Source organism: Zeugodacus cucurbitae, chromosome 2 (genome assembly GCF_028554725.1).
Source record: "Zeugodacus cucurbitae isolate PBARC_wt_2022May chromosome 2, idZeuCucr1.2, whole genome shotgun sequence".
NCBI lineage: Eukaryota > Metazoa > Arthropoda > Insecta > Diptera > Tephritidae > Zeugodacus > Zeugodacus cucurbitae.
This window is the reverse complement of record NC_071667.1, coordinates 30,387,853-30,410,120: the sequence shown is the minus strand read 5'-3', so window position 1 is coordinate 30,410,120 and position 22,268 is coordinate 30,387,853. Positions and strand designations below refer to the sequence as shown.

The window sequence follows — 22,268 nt, the reverse complement described above, 5'->3', positions numbered from 1 at the left end:
ACGCAAATATCACAAAAATAATACAAGTCTTTGAAATGTAATAATAATATTTCTGTTGTTGTTTCTTTGTAAAGGTACCGCAAAATTTCCGCTTTGTGATAGAACAAACGCTGCGCGAATTCTTTCGCGCCATCCAAGGTGGCAAAGACACCGAACAATCGTGGAAGAAGGCAATCTATAAAGTCATATCTCGTATGGACGATGCAGTGCCCGAGTATTTCAAATCGCCCAACTTTTTGGAACAATTGGAATAAGAGGAAAGTGAACGCAATCGCGTTATTCACATGCTTCGCACAAATTTGAAACGCAAATCCAAATCAAATAAATCTTCGAAAGTTTTAACGACAGGAATCACAACAACAGGCACAACAGCTGCAGCAACTGTGCACTCAACAACCGAACCAATGACAACGTTCGCAGCAAACGCAGTTACAGCTACAATTACGCCAACTAATGCAGTAGCAAATTTAGCCAGCGTCGCTGCAGGCACAGCATACCAACAAAATTTGACGAGTATAAATTAAGTTGAACCTAATAGTTTTGATTTCCATACCCCTAATTATAAATATTTGTTTATATGGATATACGAAAATCATTGCGCGAAATTGACAAACATGACGGCAATTCAGAAACGACATTACAATTGACATCAAACGATTGCATTTAGGCTTTTAAGGAATACGAAAAATATATGTTATATTCATGTAATGACGTTAAAGGCGTAGCCATCTTTCTAAGCAATAAACGCAAAAAAATGCGATTGCGAAGGGTGTGGCCAAACCAGGTTATAATGAAATTTCGAACGAACAAATTCCGACGAATATATTAAAAGATTTCGACAAAACGATGAAGGTAATTTAACAAGATGCTGCAAGCAAATCCTAAACTAAACTTCGCAAATATTTATTATTTTCACAACACTCGAATACATTCTCGCAACGCGAATTGCGTTCACAAAAGTAAAATAGACAAAGTAAAAGACGCATAAAAGCAAACGAAAGGTCCTAATTGTTAACGATTGTTGGGTATTTTGCAAATCACTTCGGCATGATGAGCAACCAGAAAATTTCAGCTTTATTTTATTAACAAATATGAAGAAAAACACAATTCATTAACGATGCATTCATTCACATTCTTCACTTTGAAGAATGGCACCACAGCTTTAGCAACATACGAATACACACAACTCCCAATACATACGTGTATATACATATGCATTACATACTACACTTGCACAAACCTATTAACATTCATATATTCATACATAAACAATTGCCTTATGTGACGTAAATCGGGTATTGAGAACCACTAAGTTCATTCTCAAAGAGACACCACAAAAATCCAAACAAAAAACGCACACATATACATATATACAATACTTATTTACACCAGCTATAACCAGTATAGTGTAAACTGCAACTGCTAGAAAGAGACAAGCGTTAAATTCCGATCATAACTTAATGTGTTATTCAGAAATTTAAACCCATCTTAACAATATACATATATTGAGATTAAGTTTTGTTTGCACACACCTACGTACTCACAATCGGTATATATTAAACACATATATATATATGTTAAATATATATATGTATTACATGTCTAAACACTGGCATTATAATACGGAGAAGTGACATTTATTGGTGTTATTTGCCCACCGTTACGACACGAGTAGCTCAAAAAATAGCCGGAAATGTACCTAATCACAATTCACGAGCAAACACCGCGCTAATTGTGACTATGTTCATTTCCGGTTATCGATTACACTTACACATACATTTTCATTGAATGAACGCCCAAAATGGCTGCCTACAACGTCGCTGCTTACTCGCTGTAATGTTGGCTTGCATATATACGTTATGTTAGTGTGAATTGACGCCGACGTTTTTACAATATTCACAGTGAAAGTAAAGGCCTTTCTTGTAAAAAATATTCTACTTATCAAATGCTACTTTCGTAGTAGTAGTTTCTACTACCATTTAATATGTCATTGTCGATGAAATCATTTTCTATAAAAAAGGCCTTACGGTATTTTTTCCAGAGTTGTGTTGTTTTCTTTTTATTATCTTCTACTTTGCACCAATATTGACACCTGAACTCACAATTACCACATTTTAAGTATTTATACATACATAGTAGGGCAACACATTGTACACGTTTACACTAGTCTTTTCTTAATTTTAAACTAGTTAATATGAAGTAATTAAGTTTAAGTTGAAAGCACTTTTTTATCATTTTAAAATGTTTAAGCTGTATATATGCATCTAGTTATAGCGTTGCTTAATTATTAAGTTTTCAAAGATTTGCCTTTAATTTAGCAACCATTATATTGTATAATATATTATTTATTCGATTAAACCAAATATATGTAACATAAATTGATTTGATGCGTTTTCTAGTTATTTCGAATTTTATTTATTTATTTTTTTATTTTTTTGCGCAATTTCAAACAAAATATTAATAGATAGCGGGGGGAGCGTTCTAGCATTATATAGATGTTGGCTTTCACTATGAATTTTTTAGCAAAATTCAATTGTTCAAAGATTTTGAACGCTAAATTGTGTTTCAACAGCGGTTTCCACTTGGCAGACAACAATAGACTTTCAGTTGGATTTGTATCATACCTTTCTCTAACATACCGAACTATACTTCCTTCACAAGAGGCTTAACTTCAAAAGAAGGAGAAGTTCAATCAAAAAATAATATTTACAATATATTTTTCAAATTCGCACTTCTTTAGAAAAGCACATCTATCACCGACTGTAATACAGTTTACTGACATAAAGCACTGATTTCGTGTTAGACAAAGTATAAAATAGTTTCTATCTGGGTTCTAGGAGCTGTCTGTTAACATCGATGTTTTCATATAGTTGGAAGTTCTTTACAATTAATTAATATCATTATTTCCTTACATTCATAAACATTTTACAATTCCATCCTTTTTCATATTTTTGTTTCGCAATAAGTTGTTTCAGTTTTGTGTACATAAGCATTGGTATTATAAAATCGTCGGATCGCACTAATATGTATATACAGCCAATAAATGGAGTTCAAGCACTTCACAACAACAATTCAACGAAGTGGGTGGAAAAAAAAATGTTTTTTGTAATTGGTAATTGGTCAGATTTGCGAAACAAAGAAAAAGCATATAAAATTTGTTAGCACGCGGTAAGTTTCCTTGTTGTATGTCCTGAAAGTGCTTGAAATTTTTACATGTTGTTGTAAAAATATTTAAACGACAAAGCGGAGAGCAACAGCAACACTGTTTGAAAATTTAAACTCAGAAATTAATTATAATTAAATGTAGAACGTTTTTGACTTATCATTTATTTGTATGCTAAGTTGGTTTAAGTGATTTAATACAAAAAAATAGTTATTTTTGTATTGTTTTATGCAGCTGCAGTGACAAATTTCGTATCTCAATCGTTAATTGTTAATGCCTTTACTAAATTTATGACATAAATATAAACTGAAATATGTTTCTTTGGCTTAAAACTTAATTATAAACGAAAAAAAACTACAAATGTAACTGATTTTGTGATAAAAATTCGAGGAGAACTCATTATGATTTCGGAACAAACCAATATAGGCGCCTGCCGGAGTTATTTGGAATTACAACTCCCGGGCGTTTATACAAAATTCTTTTGTAAAAAATAGTTAATTGAAATTTGGAAAACACTATGTTAAAGAAAAATAATAAGAAAAACTTTTAGGAAATTTTAAGGCATTTTAACAATAAACGTCAAGGAGACAAAAGAAAGAAACTAAATTATAACACATGAAATGTTTGGATGAAACTTTAGGCAAAATTTATATACGATATTATTTGAAAATTTGACAAAAATCGAAAATTCCTAAATTCAAAATTACTGCAAATGAGAATGCATTAGAATAAACGTATGTATTTACTCAAGTTTATTTAATACTTTAGTTAATTTATTTCTCGCTAAACTTTAAGTTGTTGAATTGATTTAAATTTTTTTTAAGAAATATATATGTAAACATTAGTATTTAGAAAGAAAAATCAATACATAGATTTTCAAAAAATGTATGTATGCAAGTTAAAGACCATAAATTTTGTTTGTATTACTGGCAGAGGAGACTAAGAAAATATTTTAGAGTGCTGTCAGTGTGCAAAGTTAATGCATTAAATAAACCGCAACCTAATAGCAGTACAGTACAAATGCAAGTACGCGCATACATACATACAAACAAATAATGTTACAATAAGTACAATATACGTTGAGTTTGAAGCCTAAGCGACTCTCAGTATAAGTGAGCTACAATCATTACTACAACAATACAAACATGCTTACATAATTTTATTACAATAAAATAATTATATGCACACACACTCACACAAAACATTATATTACATATTTATACCAAAAAATAAAACATACATATATAGTTTACCTAACATTTTAAGTTACTTAATTAAATTACGATTACTACATAAGTTTAAAATAAATACAAACAACAAAAGAACTAAATGAAAAGAGAAACAAAAACAATACAACAATAAATACAAAAATACATGAACAACAAAATTTGGCTATTTTCTTTGGTTCTTAAATTATGTTTCGAAATTATTTTTCCAAGTAAACCAACACACAAAGTACACGAACGAATTATTTTATGGTATATTTGGCGATAACTGTAGCTGGATTGGTTTAACATTGTCATACAGAATACCGTATTCTTGAATTTGACCACCTTATGCGGCTTGCAGTCCAAGGTTAAGTGATTATTAAATTGGAAAACAAAAATTATTGTGGTTAAAGGCTAAGAAGATGGGATTTTTAGTGTAGCCGCAGCAACTACTCTTCGAAAATTTACAAATATTGTTTAACGTAAAGCATGAAGTATGATCGATAATTGGCCAACACATCTTGATACCGCAAAAACTAAAAATTTATTATATTTATTTATTTTTTCAATTGACGAATTGAGCCGAAAACGAATAATTTATAGTGTTTTTCGAATGTTTCCAAATATGTTCTACAAATATTAATTAAGATTTAATATTATTTTTGGTAAGCCAAACGGTCAAGCGATAGAGTTCCCATAGTCATATTTAGAAGCAAGCAAAACATTTTGGAATTCTTCGGGTAAAACTTCGAAATTCTTTTTGTTTTCCATATAAGACTTTTAGGATTAAAAATAAATGAGCATTTAACTTATTGTCGGGAAACCATAGAAGCTGAATTCGATTTGTCGTAATTCTCAGGAGATCCTAAAGGGATCTACAGATTGTGACAACTTTAACATTAAACGGCTTTAGTGGATGCGGATACATATAAACATGTCAATACAATAGCCCATAACTATTTTAAATAATTTGAAAGCAACTCTAGAAGCGTCACTGTTTACAAAACATTTAACTTATTGCAAAATAATATTTTATAGAAAAATATATATATTTGGCTCGATTCATTTCTAAGTTTAGTTTAGTTTGGAATGTTTTGGCAAAAGAAGTTTTGCATCCAATTCAAAACTACAATTCATTAATTAATGGCGGTCTATATTGAAATTCAATAACACACTTTAACATTTCATATTTATAGCAATGCAGTTTACACTTTAAAAGCGGAATATTCATTAATATTGTATTCTAATCAAACACAAATATTTCAATACACGGACTGCATTCATATACATTTATTTGAACGCAAAATTTCGAAAATTTAATTCTTTGGGCAACAAAACAAAACAAAAATAAGTAAACTAAAAATTTTAACCGGAGTGTACAGTAACCCCGTTTGTAACCAGACATCAGCATGAGCGCAGTATCCGGTATGAGGAGCACTATTAAGTTCCCACAAAAGGTACGAAAAAGTGTTCAACATCAACCAACACGAAAAAATGCCAACTGGTTACAAACTAAATCAAACCTAAGAATTACGAATAAATAACCGATGCGGTCGTCATAAACAACAAAACCAGCAAGGGCCTAACACCAGGAAAACTAAAACTACAATAATTACGAAACTTACAAACAATTAACAAAGACAAGGTAATATCCGAAACCCCCAAAATCGGAGAGCAACCATTATCTGCAAACATAGCATTCAATATACATAATCGTACATACACTCACAACTACAATATTTAATATACATATATGCAATACATAATTGGATACTTTGTACATAAAAAGTAATAGACAAAAAATTAAAAAAAAAAAATTAAAAACATATAAGCAAGCTGAATAATCGGGAGATAATAACGGCATAAAAGACCTAGTATGAAAACTCTTTTAACTAAAAGCGATGACAGAGTAGTCAAACGAACAATGCGGTACTGTATTAGCCACATTTTTATATAAAGTGAAATCACCCTACATCCATCCATGAGCTCCTTTAAAATCCCACACAATATCCCGCAATGTTCCACTCAAAATAATTACAAAATAATTAACCATTTAATACCGTAAATTTAGTAATTAGTAAATTAAAATGATAAGCAAATTATAAACACTCAACTGAAAGCAGAGAAACATAAAGGAAAAATACTCCGTTAACGGCGTTCATTGTGCAACACAAACAGTTTCAAAGTTGTTTCAACCAATTTTGGAAAACTACAAACAGTGCATATATATCATGTAATTGAGAACTGTCAGTTAGATGAGGCCAAAACAAAAGCTAACGGTTCTCCAATTTTGGCAACACAAACAGTTTCGATTACAAAAATGCTAAGCGAAAATAAATACACACATAAGAGTTTACAACAAATGGATGCATGAAATTCATAAGTTTACTTTTAACATTTCATTTCACATTCAACATCCTGAGTTAGAAAAAGTCTGATCACATGAAGCGATAATTAAAGAAGTAAAAAAAGAAACAAACAAATTCAAAACCAAAAAGAATTAATGAAAAACTTACGAACTAATGCTCGTACACAAAGAAAGAGTCTCGTTATAAAAAGCATAAAATAAGAAACATAAAGAATTGCGTTTTTTTAGTAGCAAACGCGATTCGATTCGAAATTGTACAACTTTGGCGAAACCACACACACACTTTTGCAAAGCGGACAAGTCAAACGAAATTTAAATGATAAAGCGTGTGGAATTTTTATCACTTATTTGGCAAGAGTAAAAAAAACTAAATATTCTTGGAACAAAGTAACAAAAAATAACAACAAAACAGAAACACATTTGAAAAGAAATCCATTGGACCCACGTAAGGGGTTAATCTTCTGTTCAATACGCAATAGAGAGACGCAGTGTGCACAGGCATACCACACTGCGTGCTCAACCAGAATAAGTTTTGAGAAAAATGTATGTATACAAATTTTACTTTTTGACTGTGCGTTGCACTGGTCCAACATTACGCATCCTTTTTTCAACTTGAGTTTCATTTATTCAACAAAAATTTTCATTTCAACAGATACAAATTAATAATATATAGTAAAACATAACAAATCATAAATTAACAAAATTAGAAAGGCGCTATGTGACAGCTGTGTCTTGGATACCTTCAACTTTACTTTTCATTATATATGTACATATATATTTTTTCCCGTAATTCCTAGGTGGAACATAGGGCCTCATTTCAATGCGTCCAGCTTTCGCTTTCTCTGCTACAGAGTTTTTCTACTAATGTCTGCATTGTTTCTCAAAATTATTTTCATTCATTGCGTTAAAATTATTAACCAAATTATTGTGTATATTTCCTTTAATCAAAAATTTTAATATGAAATATAATTGGCTTTATTTAAATAATTTTTGTAAGATGATTTGAATATTATGAATATATATACTGATCTTAAGCGATCCAAGCTGTCTGCACTAGCGCCATTTAAATTGTGGAGCATAATATTTCGGCTGTCAAACAAATTCGAAATTCAACTGATATATATTCATAAAACACGAAATGAAAAAACAAAGTTGCATAAAGGCACTAAAAAAATAGCAAAACCACGGCAAATGACACAAGTAAAACAAGACAACTAGTAGTTACGACAACAACAGAAAAATGAAAACATTGAAAATATTGAAAAGAACTGCTACACTTAAGTCGTTGAATTTCAAGTTAAAAGCGTAAAACAATATTTGCAACCGCTCAACAGTTGCAGAAAATAAAAAACATACAAAAATAATAATTTTCTGAATTTAGTTTAAGACAACAACAATAGCCCAGGGGAACATTCACAACTCGAATGTGATATTTTTAATTTTCTCAACAAGATGTTTAACATACATATTTACAAACATAAAAACAATGTTTATGCAACTTAGAAACAAAACTCCATATTGAAATCCTATAATATATAATTTAATATAACAACTCAAAACAAGTTGATGACAATACGAAGTAACCAATTGGAACTTAAACAAAGCACAACTCCGCCGAACCGAAGGTTCTCCGGCCATGTGCGTATCATATCAAGCTCTTAATTTCAATGTTACTCCATCCTGATTTCGTGTATTGTAATAGATGTGGTTAAAGATCAACATAGAAAAAAGTATATTAAATAGTAAAGATTTCATATACAAAAAAAAAAAAAAAAAAACAAAACAAAACAGAAAATAAAAAATTAAAAGAAATATTAATAGACTTAAACAAACGAACTGTGGACTTGGATCTTGGATCCGAGGACATGGGAATACTGTGCCATTTTAGTTGCAATAGTGAAGAATGTCGTACAGTGGGACTGTTGGGGGCTTTTCCTTGAACGCCATTGACGGCATTTCAAAACCGGAATAATTTATAGTACAATTTTAAAAATACCAACATAAAGTTTTATAAAGCAATTTATATTTTTATACTAAACGAACAAATAGCATTGAAATACAGTAAAGAAATACGAAATAGAAAGAATTTATGAATGTCCAATTCCCATGAGAGGGGAATTGAAGTTACGATGTGATTGCAGAGAGTTAGCCATGAATAACTTAATACAAAACAATAACTGATAAATATCATAATATATGCATGCAACACTAAAAAACGAAGACTTTTATTTTCGAATTAATTTTTTTAGTTTTTTAACACAACAACCAATTTATTCTCATTTGATTTTCGCTCTTTGAAAGAGCATAAGAAACTGCAAGAAAAATGCTGCGACGACGAAAACTGAATGGCTTGCAAATGAAATGCAGAAAATACTAGAAAAAAAATATTAAAAAAATTAAAAGAGTTTAGCATAATAACAGCAAACATGGTCTATTGCCGCTCGCCGTTCAGTTTCCGCGTCGTGTGCTACATGAATAACAGCATGAATTACATAAAATTCTATAAAAACAAAGCATTAACTACAAGAAGACCAACTTCAAACATCAGCATAAAATAAGTGATAAAAACGCTGTTAATTTAGTATATTTTAGCATATTCGATTTTATTTGAAGCAATTTCACAATTGATCAATAATTGGAAAACATGTGTACCACAAGCAGTTGCGTGACAAAAACTGGCAATTTTTTCGTATCTACTCACCGTTAGTGTCTTGGGATGATTAAAGCAACAAACCAATATGATTTCCGTTAATAAAGTTGTCAAAGAATTTTAATACAACGACAACGCTGCAAACATTTTGAACGAATATTTAGTTTTCGGTTATTTTTTTTGCAATAACTACTTAACTTACTTACATACATATATACAGATATAAATGTTTTGATTCAATGCTATGGCAGTCTGATGGGGTGGGAAGAAATACAATGACTTATTGGTCATACCGCTGGCATGGAGTAAACAGCAAAGTTGCAACAATTTTTTGGTTTGCACAAACAAATGAAATAGCAATAAACTGATGAGAATAATAATAATACGTAAATTAAGCAATGCAATAGCCCAGTGACTTAGATATAATTTTTATAAGCAGGTGCACATCAGACAACTCAAATAAACCGCCGAGTGTCTGAGTGCACTACGACAGGTACAAACTACATAAACCAAATAAATTGGCAATAATAAATTTTTTTCCACGCGAATCTTTTGCTGTCTTTACAAAGTGCCAAAGCGCTTGGCCAACAAGTCTGTAGGTGCATATGCCCCCTTAGAATATACATACGAAGAAGCACAAGCACTCAACCGATGCTTGACAGACGCCATACGCAACAAAAACAAATACCGCAATAGTACAATCACAATGTATTTATAGTAAAAAGTAAAAAAAAAGAAGTGATATAATAGAAATATATATAAACACAACAATAGCCCAGTGAAGTTTTCAATACAGAAGCATTTTCAGTTCAGTTGCTATCGCATACACATACACCTAGTGGGCGTTACAAAAAATTGTCAGCACGAGAGTAAAATTTGAAAGTCCAAGAAAACAGGATTTGCCAAATATGATTGGTTAAATCTTCAGTAGCAAACGAAAAACGCAATAGCGCAATAAGCTGCAACAACAAAATGTACGCCGAAATTTCGTGTAAAAAGAAAGTTTGAGATCTAGAAAATCGATAACCGACAATTTGAAGAGATCGATAAGTATGTTTTCTATTGAAAAAATTGGTTTTTCAATTAAATGATAATAGAAGTAATCATGCCAAAAGTATAACACAATTCTTAAGACGTAACTTAATAAATTGTGTAAAATGAGTGCATAAAAACACATTATCTACATATATTATATACAGAGACTGCAAACAAATGTGATCAGATATTTTAATAGTTTATGTATAAAAACAAAACAGTAAAAAATAAAGCAACATACTAAAGAAGAAAACAGTATGAAAAGTAATAAATAATAAATAAATTAGCGTAACACACAGTGTACACTTCTACGTACAAACAAATGTATATTGAAATATTGAAATATTGAAATTGTAAGTGAAAAGAAGATGTTCATTCTAAAACAGCCAACAGCAAAATCAAAATCTATAGCATTTCAATAAAAAATATATGAACAGCAATTTATATGCGTACATACATACATATAAACTAAGTCAATATTAACACATAAGTGAGCCAATTGCAAACGTTTTGCTTATATTTTACAATAGCATATCAAAGAGTAGGCGCTCCTTCATAGCCTATCCAAAGGCGCAACAGTGCTTGGGAACGGCTGAGCGCCGATCAATTACCAATTCATTTTACAATAGCTAACGGTATATGGCACATCTGAGAGTCATTTAACGAAGGTGCAATTGTGCTGCGTTCGCTAGGTGAATCGAAGACGTGCCATTGCCATAAGGGAACCAAGGTGATTGAAGCTGGCTGTGTAGCACCCACTTGTTGAGTGTGGCCTCGGCAAGCTAAACAATCGAAGTTACAACAATCATATTGCTTTCAAATATGCTTAAGTTGTATTAATACAATAACAAAATTTTATGTTCGAAATGTCAATGCAATTGTTTTTTCTTAATTTCAAAAAAGCAAACCGAACCCAAAAGTTTTGTTAATATTGAAATGGGTTTCAACACATGTGGGGAAATTAAGTGCTGTGGTTTCACGTTTACGTGAAGGTGCATGTGAGACAAGTTTACACTTCAAATGCAAAAAAAATTCACTGAACTTCCACAGCTTTTCTGAGCTTTCACTAATTCAGATGGCACCACCAGCACTTTCGACAAGCGCTGTAGGAAGAGGAAAAAACAAACCAACAGTAAATCAACGAAAATCAAAAATTAGGAGTCATATAATCACATTTACATTATATTATATGAGTTTATATGTATTCAGTTCCAACAACAAACACATTGGCCCTTAACAACTTTTGTTTGAAATGAAAGAAGTTTTTAAAAAACAAAATAAACAATTTATTATTTCCAACAATAGTGCCGAAATATTTCTACAAAGAATATTATTATGAAATAAGCATTTTATAAGGTTAATGTGTAGTTAAAGAAATTAACAACATAAGACAAGCTAATGATACAAGAACTTAATTAACAAAATACATAAAAAAACCGAAAACAAAAACAAAATAGAAAAACTAAAAATGCTGCATGCAACTGAACATTGGCAGCTTTGAAACTGTTTGTGTGCAAATTCCACAAAAGGGAGTGAATTTTCTAAAAAAAATTATTAATGCAAATAAGTGAAGAAACACTAATATACAGTCAGTCATTTGAACACTAACAGACACCAAATAACACATCCATATATAACAATATTCTTAATAGGTACGTAGGTAAAGTAAGTAAGTATACATAAAATATTATTGCTTGCCATATAAACAGTAGTTGATATTCGAAATTAAACGAGTTGAGAGAAATATGCATTTTTAAGCGAAATAATTAAAAGCTATGCCAATTAGCATTACCACAAAAATTCGATACTATCAAATATGTTATAGAAGTTATCATTTGCCAATGTTAAGTTGTTAATTTAAACTCAACGTTATCAAAAAAATTGTGGAACATTTCAGGCAGCATTAAATAAGAATTCAATAAATTATGTTATGATATAATTTTCAAGAATTCTACAAGTACATGGCATATGAACTTGTGTTTCAAAATCCACTTTAATATGAAAAAATTTTATGTCGCTTAAAAGCATGTGCCACGAGCGATATTCCAAATCAGCACACACTCTCTCTCTCTCTCAATTTGCAATAAATGAAAAATAAATTCATTCCTACCTTAACTCATATTACATAAGACAGCAGAAAACAGAAAACAGATATCAAAATAATAGATTCATTTATGTATAATCTAAACGCATTGGCAAGGCAATGCAATACACAAAATATAACCAACCAGCAGGACAGAAATACTACAATGGTTGCCCAAAGAGAAGCGTACAGCAAATAGTACAGTGAACCACAATGACATTGGATTAAGTTCAGCACACCCAATTACTCGATAATATCAAAACACACAAAACAAAAAAAAAAAATAAAACAAAAAACAAAATATGATAAAACAAGTATTTACTAAATCCGATATGAGCCCTTCCCTCAATAAAAACGTATATATTTACTAAAAAAAAATCATCATATATGCAGCATTAATAACTTAATGAGACCACGTAACGAATAAGATTCGTCACGCCACTAACACACCCACATAATACATATAAACAACTAATAGTTTAACAAAAGTTATTATTTGCATGTTCGAGCGAAACCTATGAACACATTTTAGGCAAAAAATCATTAGAAATTCTGGAAAAATATTTTTCAATCAGATCGTTTATAAAGCTGGCGTCAAGCCGTCATTTCGAAGTAATAAAAAAAAAATATGTCTTCATTTGAATATCTTCACGAACTATATAAAAACAGGCATACATATGTGAACAGTATAATACAGAAGTGTCGCCATTTAGCAATCGCCAACACGAAATATCATAGTTTATGGACTTCAAATCAAATATGGATGTCGTTCTGTGTATGTATCAGAATTCAAAAAACAAAAAAAAAAACAAAAAACACAAGCTTGTTGTATAACTCCTGTTAAGACATTTCTCTAGCATTTTTACATTAGTACATACACATACTATACAACGATTGAAGTTAATAGTAATTTCATTTGAAAAATCGAAGTGTTTCATAAAATATGCGAACGATTGATTCTCTTTGCACACGAATTTGAAAAACATAAAAATCACAAATAAATAACCTAGAATGCACGAAATTACGTATTTTGGCTAAATGAAGTTTAAACACCAAGCAATTCCAGTTTGGCAGGGCCTAAATTAAAATTTAATGCACTTAACCTATGTTAAAGACAATTCTGTAGTCGTTGGATCAGCTATCCTTGCACTGCTGAGTCGGATACTCTATTTATGAAGTGGCTACCGAGGTACATACATATGTAAGTACGTTCAGTATGCTTTTAAACTTTCGACGGTTTCCTTTGGGTTCTCGTCAAACTGGAATTGTGTGTATTGAATATGTAAATGTTTAAATTTTTAACACTTACCTAAGTAATATTATTTTCTTTTAGACATTTATTTGCTTTTCGGTTTTTGTTACATATTTTTTCTTTTCAATTCCCTCATGAATTTCGTATGAATATTAACACAATTTAGAAGGCATTGTACATATATATATATATGTATGTATACAATGTATAAGTTTTGATGATAAACGTTTCGGCTTGAAATAAAGATTTTGGCATAAATTCGTTTTATTAGATAGATCAAGAAACGAAGGAGAAATTTATGATAAAATAAGTAATATTAATATAAACTTGCGTGGACTTAAAATAAAATCAAATAAAATAATATAAAAAATAAATACGCAGAAGTGGCTTCTGAACTAATAGGTAAGAGTGATAATAGAGTACTTTTGATAATAAAAAATTTAAATCCTGGACATAACTTTGGCAAATCTTTGTAACAAATGCGGACATTTAAAAGCGACGAATATTCCCGGATAAAGCGATAAATAACAAATATATAAAACAAAAAACCAAAAATGTGACAAATTTGAAATGATTAAGAAAACGTAAGAGATTACGGAAATCTACCAGCGACCGGATATACATAACAGATGTCGAAAAGCGCGACATCTACTGCTTAAGGGCGTCGTTAGAGGGTGTATGCACAAAAAAACATGAAACTAAATGTAGTTGTACTAATTTAAATGAATTATAACCTAAATTAACTTAAATTAATATGTTTAGGTATAAGATGTAAAACTAGTAAGAAACACGAGAACTTTCGGTAATGTTCCTATATATTATATGCGTATAGAGAGTATACAACAAATTAAAGGAAATTGACAATTTAGACGTACATTTAGGCACTTTAGGTACATTTTCGGACTTGAATGTTGGAGAAAAAAATAAAAACAAAAACAAAAACAGCGTAAAATAAAATAAAAAAGACAAATAGAAATTTACAAAATTTTGATGGAACAAAAATGAGCAAATGCTATTTGATATAAAAACATATAAATTTGCATAACATCCTCTGACGTGCAGCCGCGACATCTAATATACTACAGCTCAACATGTTAGCCGAACATAATACACTGCAATTCCAGCTAGTACTCGTTAAATACAATTTACAGAAAATCTGTGAAAATGTGCAGAAGTAAACATGAAATATGCAATATTATAATTTACAGGCAGAATTCTTCATCTTTTCTTAATTTACCAGCTTTAGTTTTGTTCGAATCCCGTTGATGACACAACAAATCAAACGCAAAATACAGATTTTTACTAGAAAATGTTGACTTTCTTTACTTCACATTACGATGACGTTATGAATTATTAAATGTACTTTTATCATGACAAACTTAGCGGAAGAGCGTATAATTGGAACTCGATTTACAAAAAATGTAGCATCAAAAATGAATATACAAAAAAAAGTTCTGGAACATAAATTCAGGAAACCTCTCGGCCACCTTTGGATAATTCTCTCTCGGTGTAAGTCAAGGACAAAAACATTCAAAAACTCTATTCAAAAATTATAACAAAAAAAGCTAAAATTAAAATTAAAAGCAAAGCCAAAAACAAAACTCAAAAATTACTTAAAAAATTACAAAATTTTGGAAGTCAAAATTTCGTAGAAACAAAATTTGTGGAAAAGCGCTGGAAAAGTTGAGATGCATTTTATGGGCAAATATGAGGAACTATGGAAAAAATTTAATATATCACGAAAAAAGTACAAGCTTATTTTAAGCACCTTCGCGCCTTATCTTTAAGAAACAAAAATAAACGACATAAACACTAAAATTAAAATAAAAACGAAAAAACCCAAAATAAATTAAATGAATAACAAAAGTGTAAATTATTGTGAACAATCTAAAAGAAAACATTTTTTGAATCCCAAAGCGAACAAAAGTGATTTCAAGAAATGAAATTTATTTCAATTTATTTAACGTACTCTGGTGAACAAAAATTAAAGTTTCGATGTTAAAAATCAATTCTAATTTGCGTTTTTATACCGTTTTCGCATTGACTCAATTGTTTAGATAAACCACATAAAAATTTCTCCAAATCATTTTTCTCATTCAACTAGATTACTACCATTTCTGCGAACAAATATAGCAACTAAATTATCAAAACAAAATATCTGCCTTAAATTATATTTTCAACAATTGGAATTAAAACAACTAAACAATATAACTCAACAAACAAAAATAGCAGTCTAAAATCAACAACAATAAGGGTAACCGTTATACCCATGTAAGCAAACAAAATCACTAGTAATCGCAACGATTCCAAAATAAAAGCACAACCAAGTGAACGACAAAATCCAAACCAATTAATAACAACAATAAGCCAGCCAAAATTAGCGAAATCTCAGCAAAATTCAAAAATTACCGTAATCGCAAAATTATCAAAAAATATAATAGAAATGATGGAAATAAATCAAAAACAAAAAACAAACAAACCAAGCAATAAATAAACGACAACTTTTGCCGGCGACTGAGCCTCTTCGTTGAATACTGAAAGGCCCAGCGGGGGAACTCGCAAGCTAAGCGAAAGCGATAGCCAATTTTTCCTGGGAGACTTATCTGAGACCAGAGGCTGGAAAGTCGCCGGTTAGCCGACGAAAGATGTTTTATTTATTTACAAAATTCAAAATCATAATCAAAATCAAAATCGGAGAAGATAAATTCCACTACTAAAGCAGATTTCAAAAATGAAAATATTGCACAGTGCATTGTAAACAATATGCTTGCATTTATAAGTGTATTACATAGTTTGATTTCCACTGAGTTACAACTTTTTGACATTCATTTATTCATTATTACTCCTAACTTTTCATTTTGATCACAGATTTTTCAACGACATCTACATAACAAAAGCAAAAAGCAAAAATTAGAAAGGTGTATTCTATGTTATTACCATATATGTAAGTAAACATTGAAACAAAAGAGAAACTGATAAATTTAGAAGCAAAATAAAATTTATATAAACATTGCTCAACGATTCAAAAAGACAAACAAAATTCTAATATTAAAAAACACTGCGAAAAAAAATTAAGAAAAATTAATTAACAAAAAAAATATATATATCTACTTTAAAATATTTTGTTTAATTGTAATTAAATAAAAAATACTATATGTTGTGACATCGTGTTAAATGATCTTTAGTTAACGCATTCTTCATTCACTTGGAAGAGTGATGGGAGGTAAACGAAAGCTAAACAAAACCAAAAACAATGAAAGTAAAATATTCGAGGGATGTGTGCACATTATGTTAGGATAAAAACAGAAACAGCTAAGAAAATACGATTAAGGAAAATTCAATTTTAAGCCCAAATTACTTCAACCTACTTTTTAACTGTATGTAAACACAGAATGTAGCATTTATGATTATTGTATAACTGGATAGGTCATAAACTTATAAGCCTCTCTACTTGGATGAAACGTAGAAGGTCAATAATAGTTGCATATCTGCAGCACAATACGATATAAAAACAAAACTTATAAAGATTATATAAAACACATCCATAAATCAGTAAAGACAAAAATTAGTTTTAATATTAAATATTATTGGCTTTATGAAAAATATACATGCATACATTTGTGCAAACAATGCAAATATGTAAGTCACAACAAGAACAAGGACTTTATAAACTATAACTGTGTATAACAAACTTACATTTAACGTACAGACTTTAACATATACACGAGACGACATATACATACATACATCCATACATGCATACATGCATACATTCATACTATAAATATGCATGTCACTCACATATATGAACACATACATACATACATAGATACGTATGTGTATATTATTAAGTAAGTAAAAGTATATATGTAAACTTGTACCACGTTCCATAAGCATACATACGAAATTACAAATCAAACACATACATTTACATATGTACATTTGTTCATACAGCAATACATACATATATAATTATGTCTAATTTAAACATGACGGAATATGTACCATATTAATCAAGTTCGAACGCTAAACTGCTAACCGAAACACATCAGCTCTTCCCGTGTGCTAGCGGCATAACATTTATTGCACAGAATATGTACATATGTATTGAAGCAATACCAAATAATATGCATATTTGACAATGGCATATACATACTTACATATATCTAAGTAGCTGTGGCTCCGTACCTCATCCACAGTTTGAAAATGTAATTTACAAATTATTTCACACCGGTTTTGTGTTATTTAAAGTCTTTACCGCGGATGTTTCTTGAGTTATATCTTTTACAGCACTACACCAAATAGGAGTTAACAGATCGTTTGAATTGTAACTCCATTACGTAAATATATTAATTTCTATTAATTTCAACTTTATTTTAACTGCAGACGAGTACTCTCAAAGGTGTCAGACAGATCGACAGTGTTCCCGAACGAATTCGTTTATAGAAAAGACGACTCTGTCATTAGATAGTAAAAATGTATTGCAAAAGTGTCTGCTTTGTAAAAAGAGTTACTTTGAGGAGCTCGTTAGAAAACAAAAAAAAAAAAATAATAATAATAAACAACAAAACATTTTGCGCTCTAATTCGTAGAATTGAACGATTCTCAAGTCAATCAAATAACAATAACTGGATCTACATTGATATAAACAACGTTAAGAGGCAATAGCATTGATATGGAAGGCGACACAAACCAATTTAAACTAACCGGCAACTGATTTTTTGTTCAAAATGCAGTTTTCGAAGAATGCGGACAATTTTAGAATAGTAAGACAAGTTTCGACAATACCTTTGGCAAATTCATTTGGAATCACTTTAGGATTTTCATGATTACTTTAAGCAAACATTGAACAACCACAACAGCCACAAAAACATCCAACTTTACCATGAGCAGCAAATGTAAACATAAACGAATCGCACATGGGCCAAATCGTCCGATCTAAAGTGCCTTCAAAACAAATACTTAAAAAACGTTGATTTTTTAATAAAAATAACAAACAAAAAAAACAGAAAAATTTTAGAAAAATTAAAAAATTAAATTAAAAAATAAAAACGAAATGAATCGTAGAAAATGAATGAATGATTAACAAAAAAACAAAAACGGGCCCAAAATAGACCAAAACAAAAATCAAAATCTTCACTTCTACAAATTAGAGCGCAATTTGTATATATTTTGTTAACCACAAACGACTACATTTATTTCAAACACAAAAAAATATAAAAAACGAAACCGTAGTAGGTATGATGGATGAGCGTATGGAACTCAGATATGACCCCGTTCCCAAAATTTAGTTATTCTATCATTTAGTAGTGGTAAACTCTAACTAATGAAATCTCATTAGTTACTCACTACACTTTTTTGAGAATTCAAAATTTTTGGCAAGCAAAAAATTAAGAACAAGAAAATACTAAATAATTCAGAATAGAGTATACATAAATTAATTTAAACAACTTAAAGAAATCCACTAGGTATAAGCATATGAGAACCTGTTAGGACTAAATTAATCAAGTGTAGGATATACATACATACATGCGGATGTTAAATCAATCAAAATTTGAGAATGCAGAGCTACTACAGCACAGAACTGTATAGCTTGGCGGAATATATGTATATACATACAAGTATATGCACAAAAGCACATTTGGGCTTTCATTAGCACCGCAAATAAAAACATAATGAAAAATAATAAAAACTAAAGAAAAACATATTAAAATGGGCGTTAACTAAATTTAATTCATTGTAAAATGTGCTAGCAAGCATATTTTGGATCGATAGAAAGAAACATCAAGCAACTAATTAACTACTTTAATTATAAGCAATTAGTAAAGAACCTTAAGAAGTGTTGTCTTGTCTTACATATGCCAGGCCCTGTCAATAATAAAACAACAAAGGTCATTTTATAATACTAAACAAAAATATTTTCTCCGAAAAGTAACATAAAGCAGAGTCTGATGTGTTTCGAGGCTTAAGCGGCTGCGAAAATTCCATGAACATTAAATCGTTTCAAATCTAAAACTACAACAGAATTGATTGACTGAAAATGAGCAAAATTTAATATAATAAACAGCTGCTAAAACACTGTTCATCTTCTATATTACTTTTGTTAAAAAGAGAATTTTTATTAATGTTATTTTGGTAGTGAACACGTTTCACACTCTTTCTATAATATGGTATTGTACTCGCAAGTGTAATGCTTTAGCAATTTGATGGAAAACCATTCTCCCACAATACAAATCATGCAATTTTATTATCACCATCAAAGTATATTTGAAAGAGTATTGTATATTTAAGTTCGAATTGCTCATACCATAATTAATTGAGAACTTTATGTTCATGTTTTTCAACAACAACAACAAGAAGACAATTAGTAAATAAAAACGTTATTTAGTTAAACTGCAATAGACCGGAATTATTTCCATGAGATAGTACAAACAAATTTAGGATTAGCATTTATATGTATACATATGTATATGAATCGCTTTATGCGTTAATGAGCAAAGCCAAACACGAAGAGCTATAAGCCAAAAAAAAAAAAAAAAAACAAACATAAATAAAATACACATTTAGCAGAGGAGTTGTGCCAGCAGAAATTAGCCGCTGCTAGTTCATTTACTCAAGTGCAACAACTTGAACAGGATATTTTCTTACCAAGCTATTCACAATTGGAGTCGAAAATGTGAAAAGCTTCAATAATTGTATTTATTAAATATTTTTCTTAAGTTTTCTCATCAATACATTGAGTTAAACTTTTTCCGAATTGCACCAAAATAATTTATATTTTAACGAAATTTTACATAAACTTTACTTAAGTATAACTATACTGAATTTGCACTTCAAATTACAAATGTTTTAGTAAGAGCGTAATTCTCAGTTATCATGGAACTAGTTTGGTTTTAGTTAAGTTCGGATGCACGATCTTGCATCTTCATTGTATTGTAATGTTCATTGTGGACACAGAAACACACATGCATAACACATTTGTACACATAGAGTAAGCGAGAACTTGATCGCTTAAAAGTTTGTAAGTAAGCAAAATTGAATATTTGGAATATGTAGAAAAAAAAACATGTAAAGAAATTATACATACATGCATAAGTTGTATTTACCCAAGGAAAGTGACAACTTTAGATTCAAACAATAAAGCAAAAATATAAGTAAAATAACAAAAGCAAAAAACAAAAAACAAAAACAAAAAAACAGAACCCAAAAATGGCGAAAAATAATGCAGATAAGAACAAAAAGAATACAACATTCAACTATATTACATTTTTAATCATAAATAAAAATTATTTTATTGAAATTATGTAAAATTTGCAAAAAAAAGTAAAATACAAAAAATTATAATGTTTATTTTCATCTTGAGAAATAAAGTTTTAAAATCGTATAAAAATAGTAAAAAAACAGATAGCGCTGTTAGTGTTTTTGTATTGGCATCGAAGGAACTTTTCAAAATAAAACTTATAAGTATGTAGTTCTCCTGCCCATTTAAGAGAAACTCGAGTACAGCACCATCTATATAGATGTCATGTGCATTGGCAACAGATGGAGCAAAGCACATTTTGTTTTCTAAATCCTTTCCGAATCAAACATATTCATAGAGTTAAAATCCTGTGGTTGAAATCTGGCCGTGCAAACGTTAACTTAAGTCAAATTTTCTAAATTATCTTGATAAAACTTAGCACGCATGTGCCTTGGCACTATAAGAAGGTTGGTATTGTAAATGGAAATCGGAACACTACCACGCCCAAAAAATGGCGATAAACGGAAACATATAAAGAGCTATAACTAAGCCATAAATAGAGATATGAAATTTATTACAAAGGATCACTCTAGGGAAGGGTATACTTGAAATGAAATCTTTTTGAGAATTTGGGCATGGCCTCGTCCCCTATTAAGTTTTTTGTTTATATCTGGAGGTCTGGAGTCATTTCCTTTATGCACCTCATTAAATAACATGTAAATGGATGGATTCGGATTATAACCAAACCGACCTGCCATACAAAGATTATGTTAAAAACTACTAAACATATTTAATTATATAAGGAAACACATCAGAAATCTTAAATTCCATGCCAAAGGTGGTATAGAAGGTAGTGCGGTAGATTGGTATAAAAAATGGACGATGCGTGTACCACTACCCACTTATGGGTCAAAAACCATATGTCAGAAACTACTGTTGGCATCCCAATGATATGATTTAAAAATGGGCGAAATCAGTTCGCAAACACGCCTTCTTCCTATATACAACAATTTTGAATTCGATTTTAATCGTTTACATTACGAATCTATAAATTAAATACTAGTGAAGATATGAAATAGAACTTTGCACAAATACTGAATTTAAAGTAAGGCATCGTCCATCTAAATTTCGCCGAAATCGGACTTTAAGATGTCAAGGTCCCAGATAACGAACATGAGGACCTAAGTGCATCTGTCAAATTCTTACCGAAAATATAGGTATATAATCTCTCAGATATTCTAACGAAAATCAAGAAAATGCTTTCCTTAT

At 30.2% G+C, this 22,268-nt stretch overlaps 1 protein-coding gene across 3 annotated transcripts in view; it reads left to right on the top strand.

Moving 5' to 3' along the window:
• The window catches only part of LOC105217943 (homeobox protein prospero), a 98,591-nt gene extending 77,596 nt beyond the window's left edge, over positions 1-20,995 (top strand). For all 3 annotated transcript variants that reach the window (XM_029043845.2, XM_054228626.1, XM_054228625.1), the window contains one exon: positions 75-20,995. In XM_029043845.2, coding sequence (XP_028899678.2) covers positions 75-254 — 180 coding nt within the window. In that variant the 3' untranslated portion in view covers positions 255-20,995. The remainder of the gene's footprint in view (positions 1-74) is intronic.
• Positions 20,996-22,268: the final 1,273 nt, after the last annotated feature.